The sequence below is a fragment of the Pelobates fuscus genome, chromosome 10 (genome assembly GCF_036172605.1).
Source record: "Pelobates fuscus isolate aPelFus1 chromosome 10, aPelFus1.pri, whole genome shotgun sequence".
Taxonomy (NCBI): domain Eukaryota; kingdom Metazoa; phylum Chordata; class Amphibia; order Anura; family Pelobatidae; genus Pelobates; species Pelobates fuscus.
The window spans coordinates 64,538,120-64,566,118 of NC_086326.1; the positions used below are offsets into that span (position 1 = coordinate 64,538,120).

Consider the following 27,999-nt stretch of genomic DNA (forward strand, 5'->3'; position numbering starts at 1 on the left):
TGAGTTTTACATTTTAGTATGTCATGTACAAACTCTGAAAATATCTCCTATCCAATGCTTTTTATAACAAATGTCATGTTGTGTAAATATCGCACAGTATGTCTGTAACTGATATCACTGAGATTTATCATTCCAATATATAGATAGCTTTAATTGGCATTTTGATAAAAAATAGATCAATATGTTACTGATAAGGTTTGCACTCTGCATGTAAAATAAGATTTCGTGGGTGAGGTTTATCATGTTGTCTATGTCCATTGAACTTTGGGTCAAGTGTTTTAAGACATGTTATTTTCTGGTCAGCAATGATCCATTGATGATTTCTAGGTTACTAGGAAGCTGTGAATTTCCAGGGAATGCTTTAATCCTAGGTTGGTACATACTTTCGAAGTTTTGTAAGACATTTCAGAAGAAAGATACCACAACTACATGAAACATCTAGTATTTTTCATGCAGAGACTGTAGATATATTCTACACATTTAAAATACCAGAAAAACGTAGCGCACTTAAACTTAAGTGGATCTTCAAATGATATTCTATTCTGTTTGACTTAACAGTGTAGTAGATCCATACTTTCTGTCCCTTTCAGGCAAATCTGTTTAGAACTACAACTTGGAACTAGAGCTACCTTTTGTGAAAGGTTTACATAGCCTGCTCTCAAGTAGAAAATTGGTTCCTATTTTTTGAGACATGCATTGGAAACATAGACTTAAAAACGAATGTTACACTGAAAGTATTTACGAAGTATGACATAACGAGCCATACTTACCAACTTTTCTAAACCTGGGCATATATGAAGTCGTTGTATCGGGGCATTACTTTTATTTTGTTTGTTTTGTGTGTGTCAAGGTGTATTTGTGAGTTGGTATGTAGACATACAAATACTATTTCAAAAACATTGGCTTTTTGTTTGGTAAATTCTTTATCTAAAACACGGCACTACCACATTTAACCCTAGCCTGGCTTTTGTGAATATGTTTTAAATGTCCATTTTTTATAAATGTATATTCTTGTGACAAACTTTTGTATAATTTTGTGGAACATTTGGCTTGTAGCTTGAAATCTATTAGGGTTGTTGTCTGTGATCCATGTGATCATCGTTCTTTACTTTTTTCTTTTTGAACTCTGTATAATAATGTGAAATATTCTACTTTAAATATGTTAATAGCATCATGTCTCATCACATGATGTACAATTTAACTTTTCCCGAAGAACAATTTATTTAGGAATAAAACCATTTTTTATGTCCCGTACAAAGTTGATAGGAATGTGATGTAAAGTAAAAAAAATAAAAAATAAATACAGTTGGTCAGGCATCTTCTAAAATACAACATTTAGAAGATGGCTCATTTTGGGCAGAACATGCTCAACATAACACCCAGTAGTCTTGCTGTCTTTGTCTAGTGTTCTAGTTCAGCATATTTTGTTCCAGCAGTGTTTATTAATTGGACACATTAATAAAGCACTCCAAGCACCATAACCATCACAGCTCTCTGTACTGGTTATAGTGTCAGAACAGAAGTCCACTGTAAGTAGTCAAACCATTTATAGAGCGGTTTGTCTTCTTACCTGGGGTTCTTCTCACCCGCCTCCACTACTTCTTATGAAAAGTTGGAAGTTCCAAGTCCTGCATTTCTCCAAGTTTTGGCTCATTGGCCGAGAGCATCACAATAAAGTCTACAACGTGCTGTTCTGGTTACGGTGTTTAGAATTTTCCTTTAATACCTTATTTTATAACGAATGTGCAATAGATGGCAATGCATTCAGCCTCATTAAATGTCCTATAGACAAATTGGTTTTATGTTCATTGATAAAATAATGTCTAGAAATTAACTATGAGCATTGTTATTGCAATAGATATATATATATAGCATATATCAATTTCATACTATAGTTTTGCATAGTCATATTAGTTCTGTGTTATAGATATATGTAAATAAATAATAGCATATTTCAGTACCTTGCATTTCCTTAATTTAATTTGACTATGTGTGTTTTACAACATAATTACACATAGAGGGTGCCCCAGGTGTACCTGGCCAAACTGTCCTATCTTTATCTTTCTCTAAGGCAATTTCTGTTCGAGTTTGGGTTAGCCCGTTATCTGTTTACATATACAAATAGTGAGAATTGACTGCTATGCATATCTCATGTTATCATTAGACAAAGGAAATTTTTTATTTTTTTTCTCATTTATTAAAGGGTAGCTGTCACTTCCCAAGAACTTTAACACAATGTTTACCCCTTGTGTTTAATAAATATTTGTTAGGTGTGAAAATAAAATTAAATGTAGATAACCACACTTCTTTACCCTGCGTCTGGGTACCTCCATCTTGGCTCCTTGTCAATCACTGAAATAAACTCTGTCCTTTGAATCTGATGTACAGAGAGGAGGAGAAATGAAACAATGTGTATATCTCTCTTCCTCGTCTACAATGTGTGCCATGGCCGTGCCTGGACTAAACTGGATTGTGATGTTATTCAATAAACTGTGTGTTGTGGTAAATGGAAAACTGAATTGCAATATTTAGGCCAAAAGCAGGTAAGCTAAAAGGATTCAGAGCTGCATTTCCAAATTGATCATTTTCACTTGTTTTGCTCAATTTTATTTCAGTACACTAAACTTCACTGCTTAGTGAATAAACCATTCAGAGTGCCTTTAAAGGGATACTATAGTGCTAGGAATACAAAGTTGAAACTATAGGCATGCTAATAAAAAGAAAGAGGGCGATGAACACTAGACAAATTTGAATGAAAAACAAGAGATATTTTCTTTCTGATTCATGTCTGGGAGAAAAAAAAAGTGAATTGTTGGTAAGATCTTTATAGAGCCAGACAATGAGTCTCATTATCATATGGTCTTGCTCTTAAGCAAATAGTCTCAAACAAGGCAATATTGATCTACACAGGATAAACATCATTTTGTTATCTATCTAATGGAAACTGTAACTAAGCTTCCCTTAAGGGCTCAGTTGCCAAATAGACAAACTCTGTGGCAAGTGCTGCTAAGATACTGCTGTTATAATAGTGAAACATGGTGAATGGCAAAATCTGTGGAAATTCACTGAAATTATACCACTCCTATTCAAACATGTGACACCTAAATACAGCATTAGTTATCACTATTCATTTACAAATATGCCAAGCCCTAACAAGAAGTAATTCGTTATTCATGTCAACGCTCCAGTCATTACCATTTTTGCCATCCATGCTAGTTTTACCTTGTAATCTTGTGATGGAACACCAAAACAATGATATGTACAGTTACCTTTATTTTCCCCCTTTTTTTTATGTTTGTTTTTTAGGAAGAATACTATTAGGTGGCTGCAGTAGATTCTTATTTTACTTTTCAATATTATTGATCTTTTTTTTTTTGTTTTGTATTTATTTACAGTTATTTTTTGTTTAGCAACAAAAATTATTGAAAAATGCATTTGTATATACCGGTAATTGTGTTTTTTTTCCTGTTTGTCAAGGGAAAAAGTGGTCTTAATCTTTCAAAAATGTAGTGGTGTTGTGGTGGGTTGGCTTGATTATGATGGCAATACAATCTGTGTGAATACAGCTGCCTTTGTAGTTGTAGTGTACAGAACACACTCTGCATGTGCCCATACTTCTAGCCTCAAGCTCATTATACATACATTGGGTCTTCTTTGTTTTTTTCCAGTGGCCTCAGAAACAAAGATGCCCTTATGTCTTCCTTAAAGGAGCACTATAGAGTCAGGAACACAAAAATGTATTCCTGACCCAATAGGGTTAAAACCACCATCTAGCCACTATGGTCCCCTCATGCCTCCCTAAATATAGTAAAATCTTACTTGTGTTGAAGTCTGCAGCTGGTAACTTTGCCCCTGTTTCCTTTAGGCCTGCCCACTGCCTGCTGACATCAGCAGAAGTGGTAACCTGATCCAAGCATAATGCATCCCCATAGGATTGGGTGAGACTGACAAAGAGGCAGATCAGGGGCAGAGCCAGCACAATTCACACACAGCCCTGGCCAATCAGCATCTCCTCACAGAGATGTATTGAATCAATGAATCTCTATGAGGAAAGTTCAATGTCTGCATGCAGAGGGGGGAGATACTGAATGTTTGGATGCATTTTAGGCAGCCATGACCCAGGAAGGATCTCTAACAGCCATCTAAGGAGTGGCCAGTGAAGTTATCACTAGGCTGTAATGTAAACACTGCATTTTCTCTGAAGGTAATTATTCTCCTCACCAGAACAAATTCAATAAGCTGTAGTTTTTCGGGTGACTAGAGTTTCCCTTTAAATCTAAATCCTTTTCAACCTGGATACTACAATAGACATTTATGGCATTTTTGAAAGATAGATAGACAGGCAGACAAACTGACTGTGTTTTACAAAACTGATCAAAGCTTTACTCAAGTCTCGAGATTACACCTACCATACAAAAGCACACTAATCTAGTAAATGGTTTTGAACACTCCCTCATGACCGCTAAACCAGTAAGGACACCAATTTCCACAATATTCCAACTCCTAAACACACCTCCCTTGTGTAAAAGCATGGGAACGATATTTGGGATGCCATATTTCGGAAGAGTCCTGGCTTCGAGCCATCAACACTCATAGAGGTCTCACCGCTTGCGTATCCCATATAGCATTGTCGTGCAAACTCCTTTATAGATGGTACATGGTACCCATGAGATTAGCCAGAATTCTCCCTTCCCAATTTGCTGGCGATGCCACAGAGAAACAGGATCATTCCTGCATATTTGGTGGAGCTGTGCCAGAATACAACCCTATTGGAAAGTGTTATCTCCCTCATTCAATGACACACCGATATTAAAGTGCCAAATTCCCCTGCCCCCCTCTTACTATTTTTGTTCGATGACCCATATCTTCCATAGTCTAATTGCAGCGCTATCACTTATTGCTAAACACTGGCTCTCCGCATCCACTGGAAAGGGGGGAGGGGGAGTGGAGGGGTGAGGGGGTGGTCACAGACAGCTGGCATCACAGTTTTTTGGGTTTTTTTACATTACTTTTGTTTCCAAAATCAAATACAACAGCCTCTACATGTTACGGCCTCTATGTCTATAATGATCAGCACACAGTGATGTAGAGCCACTCTTGAACAATATAGATCTGGTATCCAAAGAAGTTCCAGATGTTTTGTTCCATGTTTTTACTGAAAAATAAAAAACCTTTGTATTGGTATATATACCTTATCTATGTTGTCATGATTAATATGCTCATGCATATAAAAAAAAAAAAAAAAGAATTTAAAAATAAAGATTTTGGGATTTGCCTGTTGCCCTGTATTTGTGAAACTGAAACTGTGGTTGTGTTCACATGGAACTTGTAAAATATATTTTTTTCTTTCCAATTCATAAATTAAATTGACTGTATGATTCATTCAAGTTATTGTAATGATGCAGAAGCTGTCAGTGGGGCTATTAACGTGCCAATCAGATTACAAAACTGTCAATTAGAACATTTGGAGAATGGAAGCTGATTTTGACTTGATGAATTTCAATGAATTGCTTAGCCACATTTGATGATCACTGATTGTTTGACAGATGGTAAACATGCCTCAATGGGCCAATAATTTGCACATGATAAATAGCTTTAAAACATTTAATTGAATATTGTGACAAATTATTTCCAATTTCCATGTTTATAGCAAATTTTAGCGGTGTCATCAATGGCATGTAATTTATTTTTATTTATAGGAATATTAATTTACTTAATTTATTTTAAATTTGATTGCAGTGAGCACACCTAATTAACCTGATTTTTTGCTGATAATCATTCACAATGGAATCAAATCAAAAATCCGGGGAAGGACTGGCAAGCATTCTGAATGAACCATCACTGCGTGCTTTGATCCAGCGCACAGGATATAATTTGACACAGGTAGGATATTGATAAAAGTTGCAAATACAAGAGCTTGTTATTTACCTTGTTATTGGTGCGAGTGGTTAGATTACTGTAAATATTTTACACATCATGAAAATGTGTGTCGTGGTAACCATGACTAATAGTAAAGGTTTTAATACATTTTAGATTTCATAGTGCTCTTTAGAACACATACATGCTTACTGTGGATTTTCAAAAATTCAGCAGATTTTATTACAAACTGGTTTTGGATTACATTGTTTATTAATGTTTGAAATGTATGATATTTAACTGTTGTCCCTGCTTTTAGCAGGACTGTCTCTCTTTTGGGTCCTGTCTCGCTGTCCTGCTTTAGTTCTCTGGTGTCCTGACCAATATAGCATTGAGCGCATTATTAGTTGCGCTTCAGCTGTGCAGCGGGTACAAGCACCATGCAGGGACCTGGGGGCTAGGACCAGCCATTCAGCTTTTCAGTGTTAGGATCCTCCTCTTTTCTGATACCCATTAAGGGCATCGCTACTGATGTGAGGTGTTGCCCCCTCAGAAGCCCACCTAACCCCGTCATGATTTTCCCTTCCCTGATTGTTGTGAGGTATGCATAAGGTGACAACCGTGGCCAAAGGTTTAGACCATCTCTATGTATGGAATGACCAGGGGGCCTTAAACCGGTAAATTGTTTAGGTAACAGTCATGGCCGGTGCAAGGATTTTTGGCTACACAGACGAAGATGCATTTTTCCACCTTCTTACCTCAAAAAATGCATCTTCACCTGTGTCCCTTAAACCCCCTCTTGTATTTCTTACCCCTTTTTGTGTATCCCTTTCTACCCTTCCCCATCCCCTTTATGTCTCTTATTCCCCCCAGCCTCTCTATGTGTCCCTTCCACCAGCACGGTGTCTTTCTCCACACAGTCACTCTTTGTCTCTTTGTCCCTCCTAGCCCCTTTAAGTGTCTCTTACCCCATACACAGTCTGTGTATGTCTCTTTTGACCTTTCCCCAGCACCTCTGTGCCTTTTTGTACCCCCAGCCCCATTTGTGTGTCTTTCTCCCCTTTCCAACCATTCTGTGTGTCTCTTTCCCCCAGCACCTTGTCTTTTTGTATTCAACCCAGTCTCTTTATGTGCCTCGTTTCCCCTAGACGACCCAATTAATCTAATTTCCCCAGCTCCCCCTAAATGTGCCTCATTATTTCCCCAGCTCCCCCTATATGTGACCCATTCTTCCCCTTCCCCCATATGTGCCTCAATACCTATATATTTGGGAGTCTAGTCAACTAGTCATCCTTATCCTTGCAACCCTCCCTGTCACAGGTGCCTCATCCCAGGGCCCTATTTAGCCTTGTACTGCAGAGAGCCCCAGATGGAATTTTTCCCCCAAGTAAGTGGGTTAATCTCATAAGAGCAGACATTAGGCTGTTAGAGTAGGACCTGCCAAAATGGGAGACATTGTGGCAGGCTTATGCAATGTATGATCATATAATGTAACTAAACCCCCATTATTTTTGCCTAGACTAGGAGTTAAAAAAAAAAAACCTGATACAATTTTTGAGCTTTGTAGTTGCTGTTAAGTGGATGATTGAGTGCGCTGGATCTTGTGTATTGTATAAATTACCCCAGCAGCACTCCGTTCATTCATGTTCAGGTGAGTGCAGCCCTCTGGTTTCATGTATGTAACACATATATTCTATTTTTTTATTATTTGAAAGTTCGTCATTTTCTTTAGTGCAACATTTTTTTTAATCATGTATTCTGATTATGTTTCTGGTATATGGCTTACTTACCTTTCCCACCCCCTGTGCAGACCTGTTGTCTTGTGTGATGACATCGGAGGTCATGCCCCTGCAGGCACTACACAGCAGGGCTTTTCCGTGCTCTACCATCGTTTTCCCTCTTGCATTCTAGCATTTTTATAATTTCCTGCAGAGTACATATTTGTACTCCTAACGCTATAATGTAATAATGAGCCAAATTCAGTCTGGGTTTCCCTTTAAATTAGACAAGAGCATTGTTGGACACTTTGTGCAACTAATGTATAATCAATATCACATTCCTCACAGTAATGTGATCCTAGTCTCCCTGTGCAGATCTCTGAGGTTATGCTGGGGTAACATTTACTAATAAATTACACAAGAACAACACAGAATCACATTCTTTTCGTTAATTTTCCATTAAATGAAAACCGTGTTCACAGTCCACGTACACAATGCAATAGGTTAAGTAATCATTTAGTGATTAAAGTGGAGACACTTCCTGGGATTTATTATATTATGGTTACATAGTCCTATATGTAACAGATATGTATTTCTAAGGTCCTTCATCCAGAGGCGTAACTGGAATCCACTGGGCCCCGGTGCAAATATTGCCCTGGAGCCCCCCCCCCTCCCCTCGCTCAGTGTCTCATTCCCGCGTCCAGGCCACCACATCTGCCTTATTCCCTCTGCCCCACAGCCCCTCCATGTGTCCCATTCCTTCTCCCCTTAGCCACTCCATGTTTCTCATACCCTCCTCCCTCACAGCCCCTCCATGTGTCCCATTTCTAATTCTCCCCTACTTATGTCCCATGCCCTACCTCTCTCCCCCCTCCCTTCCATGTATACCATACCATCTCTCCCTCCTCCCCTCCCTTCCATGTGTTCCATACCTTCCCTCTCTACCCCTCCCCTTCAGGTGTTCCATACCCTCCCTCTCTCCCCCTCCCCTCCATGTGTCCCATTGTTCCCTGTCTCCCCCCCCCCCCCTACGGTGCCCCACACCATTCATCTCTCCCCCCTCCACTCCATGTTTCCCATATCCTTCATCTCTCCCCTTTTCCTTTCCTGTGTCTCATTCCTACCTCTCTCCCCCCTCGCCTCCCTCTCACCCCTCCATGTGTCCCATTGTCCCCTTTCTCCTCCCTCCCCACCCTGTGTCCCATGTCTCCCTCTCTCCCCCTTCCCTCCAGGTGTCCAATACCCTCCATTTCTCTCCCCTCCCCCACCTGTGTCCCATACCCTCCATCTCTCCCACCTCCCCTCTCTGTGTCTCCCTTTTCCCTGTGTCCCATACCCTCCCTCTCTCCCCTCCATGTGTTGCAGTGTTCCATTTCTCCCTCTCACCCCCTCCCCTCCAGGTGTCCCATACCCTCCATCTCTCTCCCCCTCCAGGTGTCCCATACCTTCCATCTCTCTCCCCTTCCTGTGTCCGATACCCTCCCTCTCTCCCCTCCATGTGTCCCATTGTTCCCTCTCTCCCCCCTTCCCTCCCTGTGTCCCATTGTTCCATCTCTCCCCCCTCCCCTCCCTGTGTCCCATTGTTCCCTCTCTCTCTCCCCTCCCCTCCCTGTGTACCACACACGGGAAGTGAAATTCCATATATGATTGATTTACTAACAATTCATTAAACATTAACCTCTTTTATTAGGTACAATGTGCCTGGCACCTGGCCTGGTTAATTGTTTATTTAGGGTTTGATCAAAATATTGCTAATATTTTACCAACATCACACATTGTATATTCTCTTCAATTATATATTTCATGTGTGATGAACAATGCTCAAGAAAGCTTTCAATTTACTGATTTGTTGTACATTTACCATATAGGTTATAGTAACAATTAATGGCGTGATAATTTAAATGGGTAAAGAAACAGGGTGGATCCCCGTAGATAAGTCCACAGTGGGATATGAAAGCCGAGAGATTCTCCCTAGTTATGTCAGGTACATATAGTTAACTGTCTGGTACTTGTTGGGTCATGGCAGCTTGTTGCTTATATTGAAATGTCAGTATAAGCGGACTCGGCAAAGCTCAAAACGGAGCTACGAGAGGTTAGAGAGAAAGTGGGAGCTGTTGAAGACAATGTAAAAGATGCACACACCAAGATCACTGTGATACAGGACACAGTCCTCCAACTTCAACAAAACCAAAGAAGCCTGATGGGAAAGCTTGCAGTCATGGAGGACCGACACCGCCGTTCCCATATAAAGATCAGGGTGATTCCGGTCGCGGTATCAGCCGAGGAACTACCCCACTATGTGAGGCGCCTTCTGGCAACTATACTGCCCACAGCTGTGGCCCGTAAAATGACTGCCGACAGTATATACCGCCTCCCCTCGACTACTCACACGAAACCCAACCTAAACCGAGACGTTATCCTGAGATGTCACACAGTCCAGGACAAGATACAGATCATGCAAGCTATAAGGGGCAACACACCGCTTACCTTTGAGGACTCCACCTTGCTATTTTTCCAGGACCTGTCAAGGGCTACCCTACTGTGGCGGAAATCCTGCGGACCCGTCACCACCTACCTACGATCGGCAGGCCTGCCATACAGGTGGGGGGCCGACAACTCCATCATAGTCACACAAGCCGGTACCACGCACGCCCTACATACCATGGACGAAGCCGTCCCATTTCTTCAAAAACTGGGAATACCCACCGTACCAGCAACAACTGAGCAACCTACAAGATCCTGGGATCCGGCCACGGTTATACCCTTCATCCCGCGCTTTGGAGAAACACCACCACCTGATCCATAGGACACCAAGCTGAGCACTGGCTATACTTATGGACAGCAGAGGCCATCGACAACACAGATGGGACTTTAGATCACAAAACCCTGGACTGGTTCGAACCGGACTCATATGGCGTCACTCCATCTCCCCCCCCATGGCCCTCCTAGGTTATGGTCCACGCACCCACCCGCATCAGTACACGCTAAGTCACCCCGAGATACGGGTGAACGATGCAATCAAGCCTGACTCAACACGTCCGTTCAGGTCAATGACGGGTAGCGCCACTTCCCAAGACCTGGGCATATCTGCTGATGATTATAATGGCCTGATGGCTCTTGTAGCCTTATTAGATGAAAATGATCCTACCATCACTAAGAGTCTTACAAATCTGAAACCTAAAAGCCGTTTCACACCACACATAGGCAGCTACAGGAATATTGAGGTTTTCTTGGAAGCAGTCAAATTCGAAATTGAAAGCATTAAAAACAGTGATCTTCACTTTCAGCCTAACATGAATTTGACTAAACTTGAGGGGAAAGCTTTACAAACACTTAGAGAAGACAGGGAGACAATAATAAAACCAGCAGACAAGGGCGGCAATATTGTAATGATGAACTCAACCAATTACATCAAAATGGCCCTTAAAATCCTGGACGATAGGGAAACCTATAGAATACTTCCAACGGACCCTACAAACTACTTTCTGGAAGAGTATAAACGGATTTTGGATGGGGGACGCAGTAGAGGTCTGCTATCCAGGGAAGAATATGAATTCATTCTCAACAAAAACCCTATATCGTGTTTTTCTTCCCTAGAAGGGACTAATAAATATTTATTATTTTTCATATTTTGCATGTATGTCCCATACCGGCAACTCCTAGCCACTACTATGGACTATTCTATTCAGGGGTATTGAGACTGACAATTGGGAGGACCTGTTTTGTAATCCCTCTCTGTCAGCCTTTCTCTTTTCCATATTTAAATCCCATGGGTTATGCCCTTATACCCTGCAACCCCTACCAACCCCAATGTAGGATTGTATCTATTTATTTATTTATTCTCTTCCATTGGCGGCTGTGTCTTTTCTCTACTTTATTAAATAGCTCCCTCGTGCTCCCTGTAATGATGCCAAATGTTGGAACATGGCATCACACCAGTCCCTGGCACCAGTGTAGAACTGAACAATGATGAGGGTCCTGGTTACCTAACTATGCAACTTATTTACAGAGAAAAATCAACTCTTCACTAACCATGGACAAGGCTCAATGTTGACTCTCTACCAGCCAAGCTAGGGAATTTTTTTAAATATAGTAATATAATAATTTATAATTTAATTGTGTGTAGATATAGATAATCATCTGTGTGTGGATATAGCTATCTATATATGTGAACAAATAGTACATACAACAGGTTGTTTGTACTATTTGTTCACTTCTTGTTGGGGCTTGAAAAAGTTGCTGCCTTTGGTCTACCTGAACTAGAACCTCCAGTGCTCCATTTTTTTTTTTTTTGTGAAAGCTATGTATGCTATATAATACAAATTACTCCTGCACTCACGCTTAGAATCCCTTAGAAGCCGGGTGCTAGCATGGCATGGCTAGTATTATCCATATGTCCAAAGTAGGTAGCAGCACTCATGTATTAAAAGTCCAAAATTTATAAGTACATAGTTTAAAAGACGATGAACGTTTCAGTCCTGCATAGAGGACTTTCATCAGGATCAAACACAAACTTAATAGATACATTCATTACATATATACACAACAATATCAGCTAAAGTGACCCCCAGGTGAAAGGAGTTTCCAACCGGCGTTCTGCCGTTCGCAGTGCGCAAGTGCGAGTAAGCTCCGCCCCCTTAGTGACGTCATTGCGTAATGACGTGTAAATCGTTTCCATGGCGACGCGAATAACTATAGTATCGCCATGGAAACAAATAGACAAAAAAAAGGAGACAAAGCATGTGAATAAATTGTTTGCTGGATCAAAGCTATATTGCAATGATTGAGCGGACGAATAGAGTCATGAATGTCATGTCATGAATGTATCTATTAAGTTTGTGTTTGATCCTGATGAAAGTCCTCTATGCAGGACTGAAACGTTGATCGTCTTTTAAACTATGTACTAATAAATTTGGACTTTTAATACGTGAGTGCTGCTACCTACTTTGGATATATATATATATATATATATATATATACTCTCTTTAATTTGCCCTACTAGCCATCTTCCCCTCTCCGGTTGCCTCACTTATCAATGTGCCATGAGTTGTAGTTTCCATTTAGCACTCTCCGTGGTGTCCTGATTCATAGTACTATCCCTAGTTCTCTCTTTCAGGATGCTTTCCATTTCTCTGTTTTAGAACCACCCCCAATGTCAGCAATAAATGTACTCCTCAGTGTTCTACAGCTTAATGTAGACTGTCGCTGCAATCTCTGCACTGTAAAAACAGTGTTTACATTGTTACCGAATCCCACCTTTAGTGGCTGTCCTACATTTGGCATCTCAAAGCTCTGCAGAAATATCTGGGGTTTGAACCCAAAAAAAATTGATGACTTGATGACCTCTGCACTAACAGAGAGGTGGGAATATCCTGGCATATTCCATGCTCTCTAAGTTCTGTCCTTACCTATGTACTCCATGCTATTGACGTCCTCCAGGAATAAGCACATACTACACAGCCAGGTATTCAATGTGATCCAGCAACACTACCTAACTAATAGAGGAGTGTTTAACAAAGGTCTGTTCCACAGCATACTCTCCCGAAAGTCGGATCCATAAGAGACTTACCTCTGCACAGCACATAAGACCTCCGGTACTCCCAGCAACTACTACCCAAGGGACTGACCGAGCCCACTTGCCAAGACAGTAGACGGGAGGCCTGGGCTACCCTACAAATGGGTCTGGACAGTGTCTGATAGCCATGGGCATAGGCTGAGCAGAATAAGCACAAGGGGACACTAGATAAGTTAGAGCTATAATCTGCTGTTCCCTCTCACACACACAGCACTGATATACAATGGTAGCATATGTTTTAATATTTTGTTTCAAGCCTATACTCCTATGCCCACTAATCCACCTGATCCCACTAATATGTGGTACCCAGTCATTAATAGACCTGGTGGTCTCCTCTCTCAAATAATGACCAGCATCCGTAGTCCCTTAGCATGTGTTATCTTAGCAACAACCTGAATGTTCCTGCTGCCCCTCTAGGACCAGTCACTTATTGAGATACGACATACATAACTTTAATACCTTACACGGCCCTAGACACATTCTCCACGCCTGATTTATAAGCCTGATTTATAAGCCTGATTTATAAGCCTGATTTATAAGCCTGTTTTCTAAGCCTGATTTATAAGCCTGTTTTATACGCCTGTTTTTCATGCCTGTTTCGTCTTAAATATACATAAAAGTGCACTGTCTATTCAAGCCACATTACAGCCTATGTATGAAAGCGTAAAATCTGGCAGAATGCTGTTGTGGCACTTGCCGGTATACATGTACCTTGTCTTAACTATGCACAATAAAATAAAGAATTTATAAACAAAAAAACGACTTAAAGTGCATTGTCACCCAGTACACTTAGACAAGAATTGTAACAAACCAGGAGAAAGTGCTAAAGTGCACACACATGATTAAAATTGCTACCTTTTATATAAATAGTAGGTCCTTTAAATGTAAAATAATCCTATATAACATAAATACGGTACATTTTATTCCATTACTGTGTTTGTTTGTTTTTTAACAGATTACACTGTCTTTTTTCTATTTATGTTATATAGGATTATTTTACATTTAAAGGACCTACTATTTATATAAAAGGTAGCAATTTTAATCATTTGTGTGCACTTTACCACTTTCTCCTGGTTTGTTATTATACAATATATATGGCCACTGGGTATGTCTAAGGTTTAACACAGGAATATGAATATATATTGTCTGTACTTATTTCAATGAGTGTTACTGGCATATCGAGAGATTTCTAGACAATATTGGCATAGTCTGTGTGCCATTCTGCTGAAATTTAGATTCTTGCTTCTGGGTTATATTCTCATCTGTATAATTAGACTGTCAGCACAGGAATAATAAACTCAACCCTTGGACATGCAAATCTTCTCAATTGTAGGCTTTCTTCAACTAACAACTTGTTACATATTCTCTGAGCTATAGTATTGACCAGGGCCGGACTGGGAAAAAAAATCAGCACGGCATTTTTGAATCACAGTAGCCCAGACAGAGGGGGCGGGGCCACAGAGGTGGCGTTTTATCATCACCAATGATGCCTGAGGACAAAATTGCAGGGAAAGTGTATCGTGCATGTGTTTGGAGGCTTGTTATATTGCGTGTGTGTAGAGTGAGCTGATTGTGGTGTTTTGTGTAAATTGGTCGGTTTCAGTTGTGATGTGTTGGTGGTGTAATGTGTGGCTTGGAACGGAGTCTGAGAGAGAGTGTGTGTATAGGGGGGGTGTAACGAATGTGTGCATAGGGACTGTAGTATATGTGAGTGTGTTTAGGGAATGTAGTGTGCGTGTTTAAGTGTAGAGCATCTATTGTCTGCATAGGGGATCCAGGGTGTGTATGTCAGAAATGTAGTGTGTGTGTGTAGCAAGCATGTAAAACTCAAAGTCTAGCGCTGGCCAAATAAACAAGGTTTAAGTTTATGTGGGCCATAAAAAAACTGAACATTTTCATAGAAACTTAGGTTTATTTTGAAAAGTACAGTGTAAAAAAAAAAAACAGCCTCCCTCTACTAAATCCCAGTACCCCTATATACTAAATCCCAGTCCTCCCCATCTAGTAAATCCCCGGAACATCCCTCTAGCCAACAAGCAGACTCCACTCACATTGCCAGTATGCAACTCTGGAGTCCGGCCTCTGGTATACCCCAAATAGCACCGTCCGCACCCTGTGCCAAAGCGGATCCTCTTGCTACTTCTTGAAACCCTGTGAAGGTGGAGCATGTTGACCCCACGTCAGAATGTGACGTGGCGTTACGTGCCTCTGTGCACCTTCAGGTACTCCACTGTCCAGCTGCGGTCATCGCAACACAGACTGACACACTCTTCCCACCGGCCCATGAAGACACACCTGCCTGTGATCTCCCCTGCCGGCCTTGGCCCATGGCAATTGCTGCCCACCAGGCATTTGCCCGGTTTGCCTGATGGCCAGTTTGGGCCTGGTATTGACAGAGGGGTAACTAGAAACCACGGGGGCCCCGGTGCAAAAATTGTCCTTGGGCCCCCCATACTTCTCACCCCCTCCTGCCCCACTATTTGTCACATTCACGCCCCCCAGCCCCTCCATGTGTCTCATTCTAGCCCCACAGGGTGAGTGTGGCATGGTCAGGGGGATGAGTTTGACAGAATTGGTGGGGTTAATGTGATAGGGTGAGTGTGGCAGGGTGAAAGGGGGCAAGTGTGACAGAGTGATGGAGAATGAGTGTGACAGGATTGGGGGTTAGTGTGACAGTGCTTGAGAAGGGGAGTGTAATAGGATGAATATGGCAGAGCGATGGGAGGTGAGTATGGCATGGGTGAGTGACAGGATTGGGGGAGTTATTATGAGTGTGGCAGAGTGAAGGGGGGTGACAGTGCGTGAAGTGGGGTGACAGTTACACAGACCCACAGATGCATACACTGAAGCACATGCAGATAAACAGACAAACACACACTGACATACATTCATATACACACCATAACACATACAGATACATACACAGACACGCATGCTAATATACAGATACACACACAGACACACAGAATGACACACATTGAGATACACAGAATGACACTCATACAGATACAAACACACATGCAGATACACAGACGTTTAAGGACAAACATTTGGATACACAGAATGACCCTCATACAGATACAAACAGTGACACACATGCAGATACATAGGGCACACACTGACTTACAGCTACGCAGACATACAGATACACATACACATGCAGACGCACATGTAGATACACATGCAGACAGACACACACACGTACACACATGCATACACACATTTTAGTCACTCTTCTACTTTCCTACCTTTTAGGTGCAGGAGGGTGACTTTCCCTTGGGTCCAGTGGCTGGCTCCAGCTGATGGGAATCAGAGTTCCCAATCTGACTCCCTCCTCCCGCACGGCTCTCTGTGGTTGACTGCCTGGTCACTTCCTCCCAGCTCTGACCTCATCAAAGGGGGCCCGGTCACGCTTGGAAAGTGCTGCAGCTCTGATCGGGCCCCTGGAAATCCATTGCCATTGGGTGGCCCTAACAGCATGGGCCACCCGATGGGCACCTGAATGTGTGGCCCACTGGAGTGATGGGCCGGGTCGCAGCTGTGCCCCCTGCAACAGCGGTAGTTCCGCCACTAAGTATTGAAGTACTGGAATGAAGCAATAATACTATTGTAGCATTAAAGGATAGGAAAGTAGCAGTCATTCTACTCTGTGATGGCCAAACCAGATGTTCAGTTCCCTTGTAATATCTTATGTTGCACCTCAAAGAGAATAAACAAATACCAACATTTAGAGATAATGTTGGGACAGAGTTACTCCATTCTATTAAAAATATACTAGATGGAATGTGGACAAGTGCATGGTATCTAAGTTCAATGACGGTACTGGAAAATACTGACATTTTTTGTACAAGAATAAGGAATACAATTCTACACCAATGAGTCTTAAATAGTCTTAGACAGTCCAACAAGAGTCCAGATATGTCTGTAACTTTTAACATGCATCTACATAGCTATGTGTTGAATCTTCCCTGTGTCTTGCTTTTCTCTGGGGAACATTTTATACTATGTAAAGTGTGTAAATTTAGCCTAGAAATCCAAATGGTTAAATGTATTGCAGTAACGTCATTTATTTTTCATAATGGCATTCTGATTGGTCAACAGGAAAATGGACAGAGAAGATATGGTGGACCACCTCCTGGATGGGACGGCCCACCACCTGAAAGAGGCTGTGAAATTTTCATTGGGAAACTACCCCGAGACCTCTTTGAAGATGAACTGGTACCATTATGTGAAAAGGTAAAGCAAACTGGGCTGTGTAAATATAGAAGGAATATAGTTTTTGAACTTATAGCAACATACTGTTTATGGTCTTTTAGTGGTGTGTGTGTGTGTATATATATATATATATATATATACATGCATACACAAAAAACAGGAGAAAGCATTATCTGGTTGTTGATTTTACATACACAAGAACTCGGTCTAAAAAATCTCATGAACTTTCGGGTTGAATCACACGCCTTGATTCAACCACTCATACACCATTTTTCTGTGTTTAAATAATCTAAAATTAAAATGATTACTTTCTTCTTACATACCTCTTTAGAAGTTATATTTCACGCCCTAAGTTAAACTATATGGTTATCTAACACTAGCACTTGTATTACATATTTTATGTTTACATATAAACCATTAGAAGATTACACTTCTAAACATACCATGTACACACGTTTCTTACATGGTACGCATATATGCTGACTTTTTCTTTATTTACTCAAAATTATATACACAAGAACTCGGTCCAAAACATCTCATAATACTTTCGGGTTGAATCACACGACTTGATTCAACCACTCATACGTCAATTTTTCTGTTATCAAGATTTTAATTATCAATATTTTAATTATCACTTTCCTCATACTCTACCTCTTTTAGAGCTTACCTTTCATATCTAAGATAGACTATATGATTACCAATATACACCATATTAGACTACAAACACTAGCAAACATACGTATTACTTTTGTCACCATAGAGACATATTATACATAACAAGACACCCGGTTATCAGGGTCATACCACATATATGACCAGTTGGGTATCTACCATTTTTAAAAATTTACCTTACATATGTCTATATATCAACTCACTACAGCTATGTAGTCTAAATTGGTATCAAAGGATCCAATTCTCACACTGTGTATATCTTGTCTCTAAACCCTTTAGGTTTTCCAGGTTTCTCTATACCTGTCGCTTATTCAAACACACCAACATACTACCAGGTACGTTAAGCCTGCTCACGCCGTATAACACATACGGTTCTATATCTACATAGGACTTAGAGTACTGGCATTTTTTAGGGGTTATAGGCCCAGATAGGTATCTCCCCTCTGGGCTTTCTGCCTATCGTTTAGCGGTCCGCGAGGCCAACACCCCGCCTCAACGTTTCGGAGGTAATGCCCCCCGGGCCACACGTAAGTCAGCCGCCTCGCAAATTATAGAGAGGGCGTCACCTGTCACTCCCTTCCCCTGTTTTCTTTTATTGTCACCGAGCGGCCTACGAACTCCTGCCGCTACATCGGGCGGCCTCAATAACCCCTCGCGCCAACGCATAGATAGAGCCTCTCACAGCCACTTGGCAACTAGCAGGGCCTCACCTGTCACCAAAGAACAAGATTAATGGTTTCGCCTTACCCGGCATAATTAGCCTGCCAGTACATCCCCTAGGGTTTTTTCCAAAGTGTCTGGCGCCTTCTCACAGTACGGGACAAGGTCCAACTGGAGCAAGATTGATACAGTCATTTTCTGCAGACACTTTGCAGGTCTGAGAACACCGGCCTGTGCATACTGCTCCTCCATGGCCCATACTGCCAATTTTTGTCCTACCACTGCAAACGAACCTACTACCTCACAGGGCACTGGTTCCGCTGGTTCAGCAGAGGAAACGCCCAAAGATAAACTGGGTCGTCCTATCAAGTTTTTGGGAAAATCCCAAATATGTAATAATTTCAATGTCTGTGCATGTAATTACAGTGGATGTAGGTTATTGCATATATGTTCAACATGCTTTAGAGCACATGCGAAAACTATGTGTCAGAATAAAATGTACCCTAAGCAATACTTAACGGATATAAACATTTCTGTACTCACGGCATTACTGTCACAACATCCATCTAGACATCTGGTAGACTTCATCATCACTGGTCTATCACAAGGATTCCATACTGGTCTAATACACATGCCTACAGAAATCCTTCAATGCCCTAATTTGCAATCTGCCCAACAAAACCCTACAGCGGTTAGCACACTTATTGCCAAAGAAGTGGCAGAGGGCTTCTTATTAGGGCCCTTTCAGTCCCCTTCTTTTTCCACATGGAGGACAAATCCCATTGGTATTGTCACAGGGAAATCTTCCCACAAACAAAGACTTATCATCGATCTGTCTGCACCTCACACCTCTGCCACACCGAGTCTGAACTCCCTTATCCCCTCTGAGGAATTTTCTCTTCAATACTCCACCATAGATCACGCCATTACGGCTATCATGCAGGCAGGGGTCGGAGCATGGCTCAGCAAGACTGACATAACTATGTCAAATTATTGCCTATCCACCCTACACTATGGCACCTCCATGGCATTAAGTGGGCCGGGCACTACTACTTTTTCTCACGCTTAACGTTTGGTTCAAAAAGTAGTCCGGCCATTTTCGACGTATTCACCGAAACACTATGCTGGTTATTGTTAAATGTAGCCAGATGCCCTACAGTTATACACTACCTGGATGATTTCTTACTGATCGAAGAGAATATTTCCCCACCCAGTAGCCTCATAGAAACCATCAGTCTTTTTAAACAGGTGGGCGTCCCAGTTTCCCCCACCAAAACCGAAGGACCAGATACAGTCATCACTTTCCTAGGAATCATACTAGACTCAGCCAACATGCAAGCCAGCCTGCCACACACCAAGATAGAGAACATTCTTACCAACATCAACCTTTACTTACACCTCGGTACTTGCAACCGCAAGAATTACAATCTCTACTTGGGTCACTAAATTTTGCCATGCGCATTATACCCCAAGGCCGGGCTTTCATCTCACGACTCCTACACATGTTCCCACTGTTTAGCAATGATGCACACAGGTTACCCCTGGATACCCAGGCCACGGCAGACCTACTTATGTGGAGAAACTTTTAACCACCTGGAATGGGAAAAGCATGTTCCCCCCTGAATTGTCGGACTCTTCACCTACCATCTGGTCAGACGCGGGTCTACCACAGGTTTCGCAGTAATTTACAGGAATGAATGGCTTTGGGGTAGTTGGCCTCCAGAGGTTCAGGACCTGGAGAGTTTTTCAACTACTTCAGCTCTATTTGAGATATATCCCATTGTGGCAGCTGCCGTGACATGGGGGCATCTATGGGCAGGTTCGTCAGTACGTTGCTACTCAGACAACCAAGCAACGTGCCACATCATAAACAAAGGTCGATCCAAATCACTGACCATTATGAGGTTCTTGAGGAAACTCACCTGGTTGGCCGCGTGTCACAATTTCTTCTTGTTTTGTGTGCATGTCCCAGGTGTATGCAACACGGCTGCTGACCATTTGTCTCATTTCAATTTACAGGCTTTTCGACAAATACTTCCGTCAGCTGCACGCACAGCCACCACCACTCCACCTTTCCACCAACTAGTCATGGACAAGACGCTATAATGCAACATAGCAGGACATTGTCACAATTAGCGCTATCCTCCAATACCCAGAAGACCTATGACAGGGCTTTCCTTCTATTCAAAAGATTTCTGTCATCATACAATATCGCACAACCTTTCATTATGACATCCTTGTTGGGTTTTGCTTCCTTTTGCCACCTCAAACTCAAATTATCATACAACACAATCAAGCTATATCTAACAGGCATACAACATCACATGTTAACATTACAACCAAACAACACAAGTTTCATGTCCTCCTACCAGATCAAAAATATACTTAGGGGTATTCAGAGATCCGAACCCCCACGTACTGCGCAAAGGCTACCCATAGACGTCAATATTTTCAAAGATCTATCCAAACTACTAGATTTAAAACCCTTTGCCAACAACACAAACCTTGTTATTAAAACCGCCATCTATAAGGCTTTTTATGGGTTTTAAGACCAAGAGAATTTACCGCCATCAACACAACGCAGTCCACTCACATTCTGCTTCACTCACATTCAACAAAACACATGGATTACTATATCTTGGCTCTGCATCACTCCAAAACCAATCAACACGCACCTCCGGTAGAGGTTAGATACTATCCTACCCACAACGAGTGGTGCCCCGTCACATTACTGGACACATATACCCAGGTTTTACAAGCATCACCATCTCAACCACTTTTGTCTACAAGGTTCGGTACTCCCTACCACCACCTTCATGACCCACGTCAGGTCATTACTTACACAACTAGGCCTAAAAGCAACTAACTATTCGGGCCACTCCTTCCGCATAGGAGCAGCCACTACAGTGTCCAGTGCAAACATTCCAGTACATGTTATCAAGTCACTAGGGCGCTGGAAGTCTTCTGCATACTCTAGATACATACCTAACCCAGTACAAGAAGTTAGAAATGCCTTTCAAGATATGTCTGGTTAAAGTATGTATATTGCTCGTTTCGTAATAAATTTAGATTTTCTACTTTTGCCCTCTTTATTTACAGGCCTACCTCATCGTCGGTTCCGGCACACCACAACCGACTTGCTCTTGTAATACCATCCCACACCTAACAGTGTTTGTATCTTCTGTACTATCATGAGCCCTTAACACAAGTATTAAGGCCTTTTGGCCTGTAATTGTGGGAGGGGCGTATGACTCGCCTTCTACCTACTTAAGGGACACCCCTTACCTGGCTCCATACCGTCTGAGGTCAGTGCTGCATCACCCTCCCACCCACTCCTCTTTATCAACTCCTTTTTCTTACATTTCTTCTTGGTGGGCCCTCTTTATTTACAGGCCTACCTCATCGTCGGTTCCGGCACACCACAACCGACTTGCTCTTGTAATACCATCCCACACCTAACAGTGTTTGTATCTTCTGTACTATCATGAGCCCTTAACACAAATATATATATATATATATATATATATATAGTGGGGCCTCGGTTTACAAACGCCTCGGTTAACATAATTTTCGGTTTACAAATGAAAATCCATTAAAAATAATGCCTCGGTTTACAAATTTGTTTCGCAATACAAAGCCAGTTTCCCCATGATGCATTGCATCTGGGAGGTTTATAGCACTGTCCCATGCATGCTGAAGCCTGTGGGTAGCACGTGGCGTCGAGTGTGGAGGTGATGGAGCGGCTTTTGCATCGAGTTTTGGAGCCATTCTGGAAATTGTTTGCAGTTGTTTTGGGACTCTTTGATGCATTTCTCAAGCTGTGGAAAGGTAGGGAGCTGAGCTTTGTTGTTTTCATGCCTTTTATTGTGTTCTGCATTGTGGGTTGGTTTCCATGCCAGCTCATTTTTACTTTTTTCTGACCTTGAGAACGGATTCATTGGTTTTCAATGCATTCCTACGGGAAACCGCGTTTCGGTTTACAAATTTTTCGCAATAAGAAACAGCCCGGAGAATGCATTATATTTGTAAACCGAGGTCCCACTGTATATATATTTCAAATCCCGGCACTTATCCCCATCAGAAAATACACAAAAATATAATGCCGGGGTGCAATACTGCATAAGATATATATCAGAAAAAAAAGTATCACTCACGAGTCTGTTTGTCATTGTTTTATTTGGTGTATCAAATAATATAGTGGTCTTTACAGATGATCAACATTTTGGCTACTTCAGGCCTATATCAAGGCTATATATATTTTTTAGGGTGTCCAGAATCTTGTGTCATCAGAAATCTTGTTAGAGCATGCTAATCTTGTTGAACGTTCTATAATCCGAGAATGTGTTGTTTTTTAGAAAAACAACTAAAATCCTGAAGTTATTAGTAGTACAGCTCCTCAGCAGTACCTCCAGGTATCAATCAGGGGGGTGGAAGGAGTAAGCTGCAGAATGTATCGTCACAAACACATATATGTTGTCATGACCACTGTACCTTTGATATTGTGGCTAAACTTACCATTCTAAATGAAAACACAACACCACGTATAGGGTATAAAACGCCACAGCCAATTTACTCATATTAATTGTCCCGCAAAACCTGTAACAATAAATAGGTGTGTTAACAAGGATAATGAACAAAAACATCTTAAAACCTAAACACATGCCGTAAACCCCCAGCTTGCCAAAGTATGAAGGTGCCCATCCGAAAACCAATTTGGGGAGAGCATACCCAGATGCTTGCCCCTTACCTGAGGTTCCCAGTTCCACGCACCACCAGGAACCTCCCACCAATCATTACCAGCAATGATCAACCATGCCTGAATGACCTAAATACCTGGCAAGCTCCTGCCAAGACTGTGACAGGAAACTGAAACCACCGAAAAAAGGGAGGGAGGGAGGGTGGGACAAAACTTCACAGGTAATGTTTAAAACTAAAATGGCCACTGACCCCCTTAGCTGTCCACTACTATAACCTCTTGACTCCTCCACCCCCACTTTCTGCCTGACAACTGCTAGCCTAGCCCTACTCAGCCACCTGTTAAGGCTCTCTCTGGTCTATTTTGACCCCTGTGAGCTTCAGTATTCCATGATATACATGTCTTCCTAACACACTATCATACATTGTCAATGTCTCCCACCAATAGGCATTAGCAATAAAATGAGTACTTGCTACAGTTTTCTCAGTGCAAAAAACGGGCAGGAGTTATGTTACCCTTGTTAAAGACTCCTCCTCTACCTGATCTATGTAAATTTATATTGTTTAAAGGTAGAGTAAAAATAGATTAAACTTTCAGTTTTCAGATTTTTATTTGATATATTTTATCTGGTCACGTTGTAATTTTTTAATTTGATTCTATTTTACAGATTGGGACAATTTATGAAGTAAGAATGATGATGGACTTCAGTGGAAATAATAGGGGATATGCATTTGTAACATTTACTAACAGACACGATGCCAGGAATGCAATCAAACAACTTAATAATTATGAAATTAGGTAAGAGCAATGTACTGCTGATACTGATTAATTTCTTACATTTTGATTGTAAGTAGTACAGATATTTAGCCCTTAACCCCTTAAGGACACATGACATGTGTGACATGTCATGATTCCTTTTTATTCCAGAAGTTTGGTCCTTAAGGGGTTAAAGACAATGATGGGAGCATATTATGAAAAATGACCTTTTACCCTGCTGAAGAAAAACTAGAAATATATATATATACATATTCGGTTCGGTTCGGTCCGAATGGAAATTCGGCCGAATTTCGAACATTCGAGTTTGCTTCCGAATAGACGAAGTGCTGAATTTCGGAAGTGCTTCGGACTTTTGAAAAGTGGCAAAACGTGTAAGGGTAGGATTGGGGCTGGGGTAGGGGTAGGGTAAGGAGTAGGGTTAGGTTAGGGTTAGGAGTAGGGTTAGGTAAGGAGTAGGTTTAGGGGTAGGGTTAGGAGTAGGATTAACCCTGCCCTTAACCCTAATCCTACTCCTAACACTACCCCTAACCCTACACTAACCCGAAGTGTCGAAGTTCCGAACCAAACCGAAGTCCGAATTTCGGAAGGGCCGAAGTCCCGAATTTCGGAATACCGAACCAAAAGGAATATTTTGCCCATGCACATCCCTAATAAATATATATATATATATATATATATATATATATATATATATAAAGTTCCAATTGCTTGCACTCCTGGATTAATAGTAAAAAGCCCGGTGCTTCACAGCCAAATAATAGAAATAAAGTAATGATAGCACTCCAAGGACTTCAAAAATATAGAGAAAAAACTTAGCTTTTTATTCAGGCATCTGCCACAGAAGATCAACGTTTCAGTTCTCTAAGGAACTTTCATCAGTTCTATATATATAATAGACATGTGCATTCATATTCTTAGGAATGCGAAAATAACCAGAATAATGCAAGCCACCAATGACTATATGGCTGCTCACTGCTGCTCAAGGCTTGGTGAGCGAGGGTTTGGTGGAAGTATAAAACTATTTGCCCCATGTCCCCCACTCACTCTAATTTGTTAAAATAACAAGCAACTAGGCAGCTGTTGCATAGTTGCTAGTAACATGCAGCCCCTGTGCCTCCTGTTTACAGAGGTGGGAAGATCACTGTCCACACCAAGGTGAGGCAAATATATTAAAATAAATAAACATATAAAAAGAAGAAAATAAGACAGAAGGGTACATAGTGCTGGATAGGGGACTTGAAAATTATTTAACAATAGGGAGTGAAGAGATTACAGTTCATCCTGTTGCCAACATGTGGCCAGCAGTTGGGGGCTATAAATTTGAAAACAAATTGGGGGATATCCTAAAGTCTCCCCTGCCTAACCTGTGGTCAGAAGGGGGGTTAATTAATAGATGAGGGGACCTAGGAAACCACCAAGTGGAGGCCTAATTATAGTAGCAGATGGGGTCCTAGTGTCTCTCTAATCCCTCCCACTCATGGGTAGCAGTTGGGGGCTCTAAATAAATATAATACTTTATAAATTTCTGTTTTTAGTACATCTCCTGGCTTTCACCTTACTTTATAAGGGATGCTTTCCTCTTTGGTCAAAAACATCACTTTTCTGCTAAGACTATGAATATTTAAATGTCTGAATTCATCTAAAAGTGCATTTGTAGGATGTCAATTAATTGGTTAGGTGTCAAGATATATGAACAAAACTTGTTCTTGATTATGGTGGGTTAAGAGTGTCTCTATCCTAAGATGACTCAATACAGAGATTCCCATAGAGCAGTGGTTCCCAACCCAGTCCTCAAGTACCCCCAACCAGTCTAGGATAGTGGGATTACCCTGTTGTGTTTTTTTTTTTTGTTTTTTTTTCTAAAAACACCTTCGACACAACTGAGTAATCCTTGAATCCTGGACTGATAGAGGGTACTTGAGGACTGTGTTGGGAACCACTGCCATAGAGCAAGGCTGAGCCAGGAGATGCACTGAAGAAAGGGATTCATTTCTATGAATGATTACAAATACAAATACACACAAAGGCTAAAAGAAATGAATTTTTAAATTTTAAATAATCATAAAAATCATGACCATTCCTTTATCAGGACTACCTAGATCAGCAGATATTTATGGAAATGAAGTTCAGTTGGCTCAATGCAGTAGCATACTATTACTGCAGTATACATTCACCTTAGATAAAATTATTCATGTTCAGAGGAAACATCTGCTCTGAATTAGGAATGGATCCCAGTATGGTTTGCACTTATGAAATAGACTTGAAATTCTAGCACCTACAGTTTGTGTTCCCCTGCTATTTTACGGTTTCAGTGGGTTTTTCAATATTCTTTCAACAGAAACGGACGTCTGTTAGGGGTCTGTGCAAGTGTAGATAACTGCCGGTTGTTTGTTGGTGGGATCCCAAAAACAAAGAAAAAAGAAGAAATCTTAGTTGAAATGAAGAAAGTCACAGAAGGAGTTCTTGATGTCATTGTTTACCCCAGTGCAGCTGATAAAACAAAAAATAGGGGCTTTGCCTTTGTTGAATATGAGAGCCACCGAGCAGCAGCAATGGCCAGAAGAAAATTGTTACCAGGTAACCTGGAAATCTATTTGATTGATACTCCTCTTTTATTTCCTTTTTTCTTTTAATAATTAAAAAAAGGGAAGTTGTGAGTCAACTGTAAATGCACTTGTTAATTACTTTGAATGTTTGCTAAAACATATTAAAATATATTGATTATAGGGCGGTGCCGTACCGCCATGCTGGCTGGCCGCATGTCAGAATGGCTCCTGACGGATCTCGCCTTTAGTTAACTATTAAGCAGAGAAAAGCTCAGCCAGACCTAACATTTATTATGGTTGCAATGCTAGTGCCCACCTGGGCAATAATGTGCCCTGGGACGGGTGCTATGAAGCTCCACAGGAGGGATTGTAGACCTACGGCCTATTGGGCCTAGAGCGAAGTGGACGGCCACCTCTCTGCTGTCGCGTCTGATCGCCACGCATTTGCTCCTGAGATTCCATCTCGCTGGCCCGTTACCTCCCTCCCCTCCCCCTTAAAGCAATTTGTGATATAGGAGCAGTTAAAAGTGCATGCCCACCAGCATTACTATTGTTTTAAAAAAGTATGTTCCTCATCCTGAGCAGTTAGCCTCTCTATTATCAGTCTGTCAGTATAGGGCATGAATGTTAGCAAGGTTTAAGTTGTTTTATTCTACAAAGGTATCCTATCTGCAGCTGAGCCTAATCACCCAGTGGTATTAACATTTACTACAGTTCTAACCTATATCTCATCACATTCTCTCTCAGTTAACTCTATAGAATTGTGTTCTTGATGTTTTTTTTTCCTGTTAGCTATAAAATGTGCAGTGTTTTTGACATTTTCTGTCAAACCTACATATTTTTGTATGTTGTGATCTATACTGCTATGAAATGCCTAACCAAGCTTGTTTGATATATAACGCACAATAAAAATAAAGAATGATTAAGAAAATATATTGATTACTTACAAATTTAACACATGTATTAAAATGTATAATGTTAAATTCCCATAGAAAAAACATGACCAGAATCCTGCATCAGATTCTAGGTTTTATTTAATCCTAGGTAACAAATAAATGAAATATACTATAGACTTTCTTTGTGTTGACCGACATGGTGACTGTGACCTACAGGGCGCATCCAATTGTGGGGTCATCCAATTGCAGTAGACTGGGCAGAACCAGAGGTCGAAGTTGATGAAGACACAATGTCATCGGTCAAAATCCTGTATGTAAGAAACCTTATGTTGACGACAACAGAAGAAACAATTGAAAAAGAGTTCAGCAATGTCAAACCAGGCAAGTA

General features: G+C 41.2%; 1 protein-coding gene across 3 annotated transcripts in view; it reads left to right on the top strand.

Annotated features, from left to right (window-relative positions):
• The window catches only part of A1CF (APOBEC1 complementation factor), a 50,002-nt gene that overhangs the window by 7,812 nt on the left and 14,191 nt on the right, over positions 1-27,999 (top strand). For 2 of the 3 annotated variants that reach the window (XM_063434124.1, XM_063434125.1), the window contains exons 2-6: positions 5,740-5,883; positions 17,251-17,385; positions 24,060-24,190; positions 26,508-26,746; positions 27,828-27,992. In XM_063434124.1, the coding sequence (XP_063290194.1) occupies positions 5,785-5,883; positions 17,251-17,385; positions 24,060-24,190; positions 26,508-26,746; positions 27,828-27,992 (769 nt within the window). In that variant the 5' untranslated portion in view covers positions 5,740-5,784. The remainder of the gene's footprint in view (positions 1-5,739; positions 5,884-17,250; positions 17,386-24,059; positions 24,191-26,507; positions 26,747-27,827; positions 27,993-27,999) is intronic. The other variant, XM_063434126.1, reaches the window with a different exon arrangement.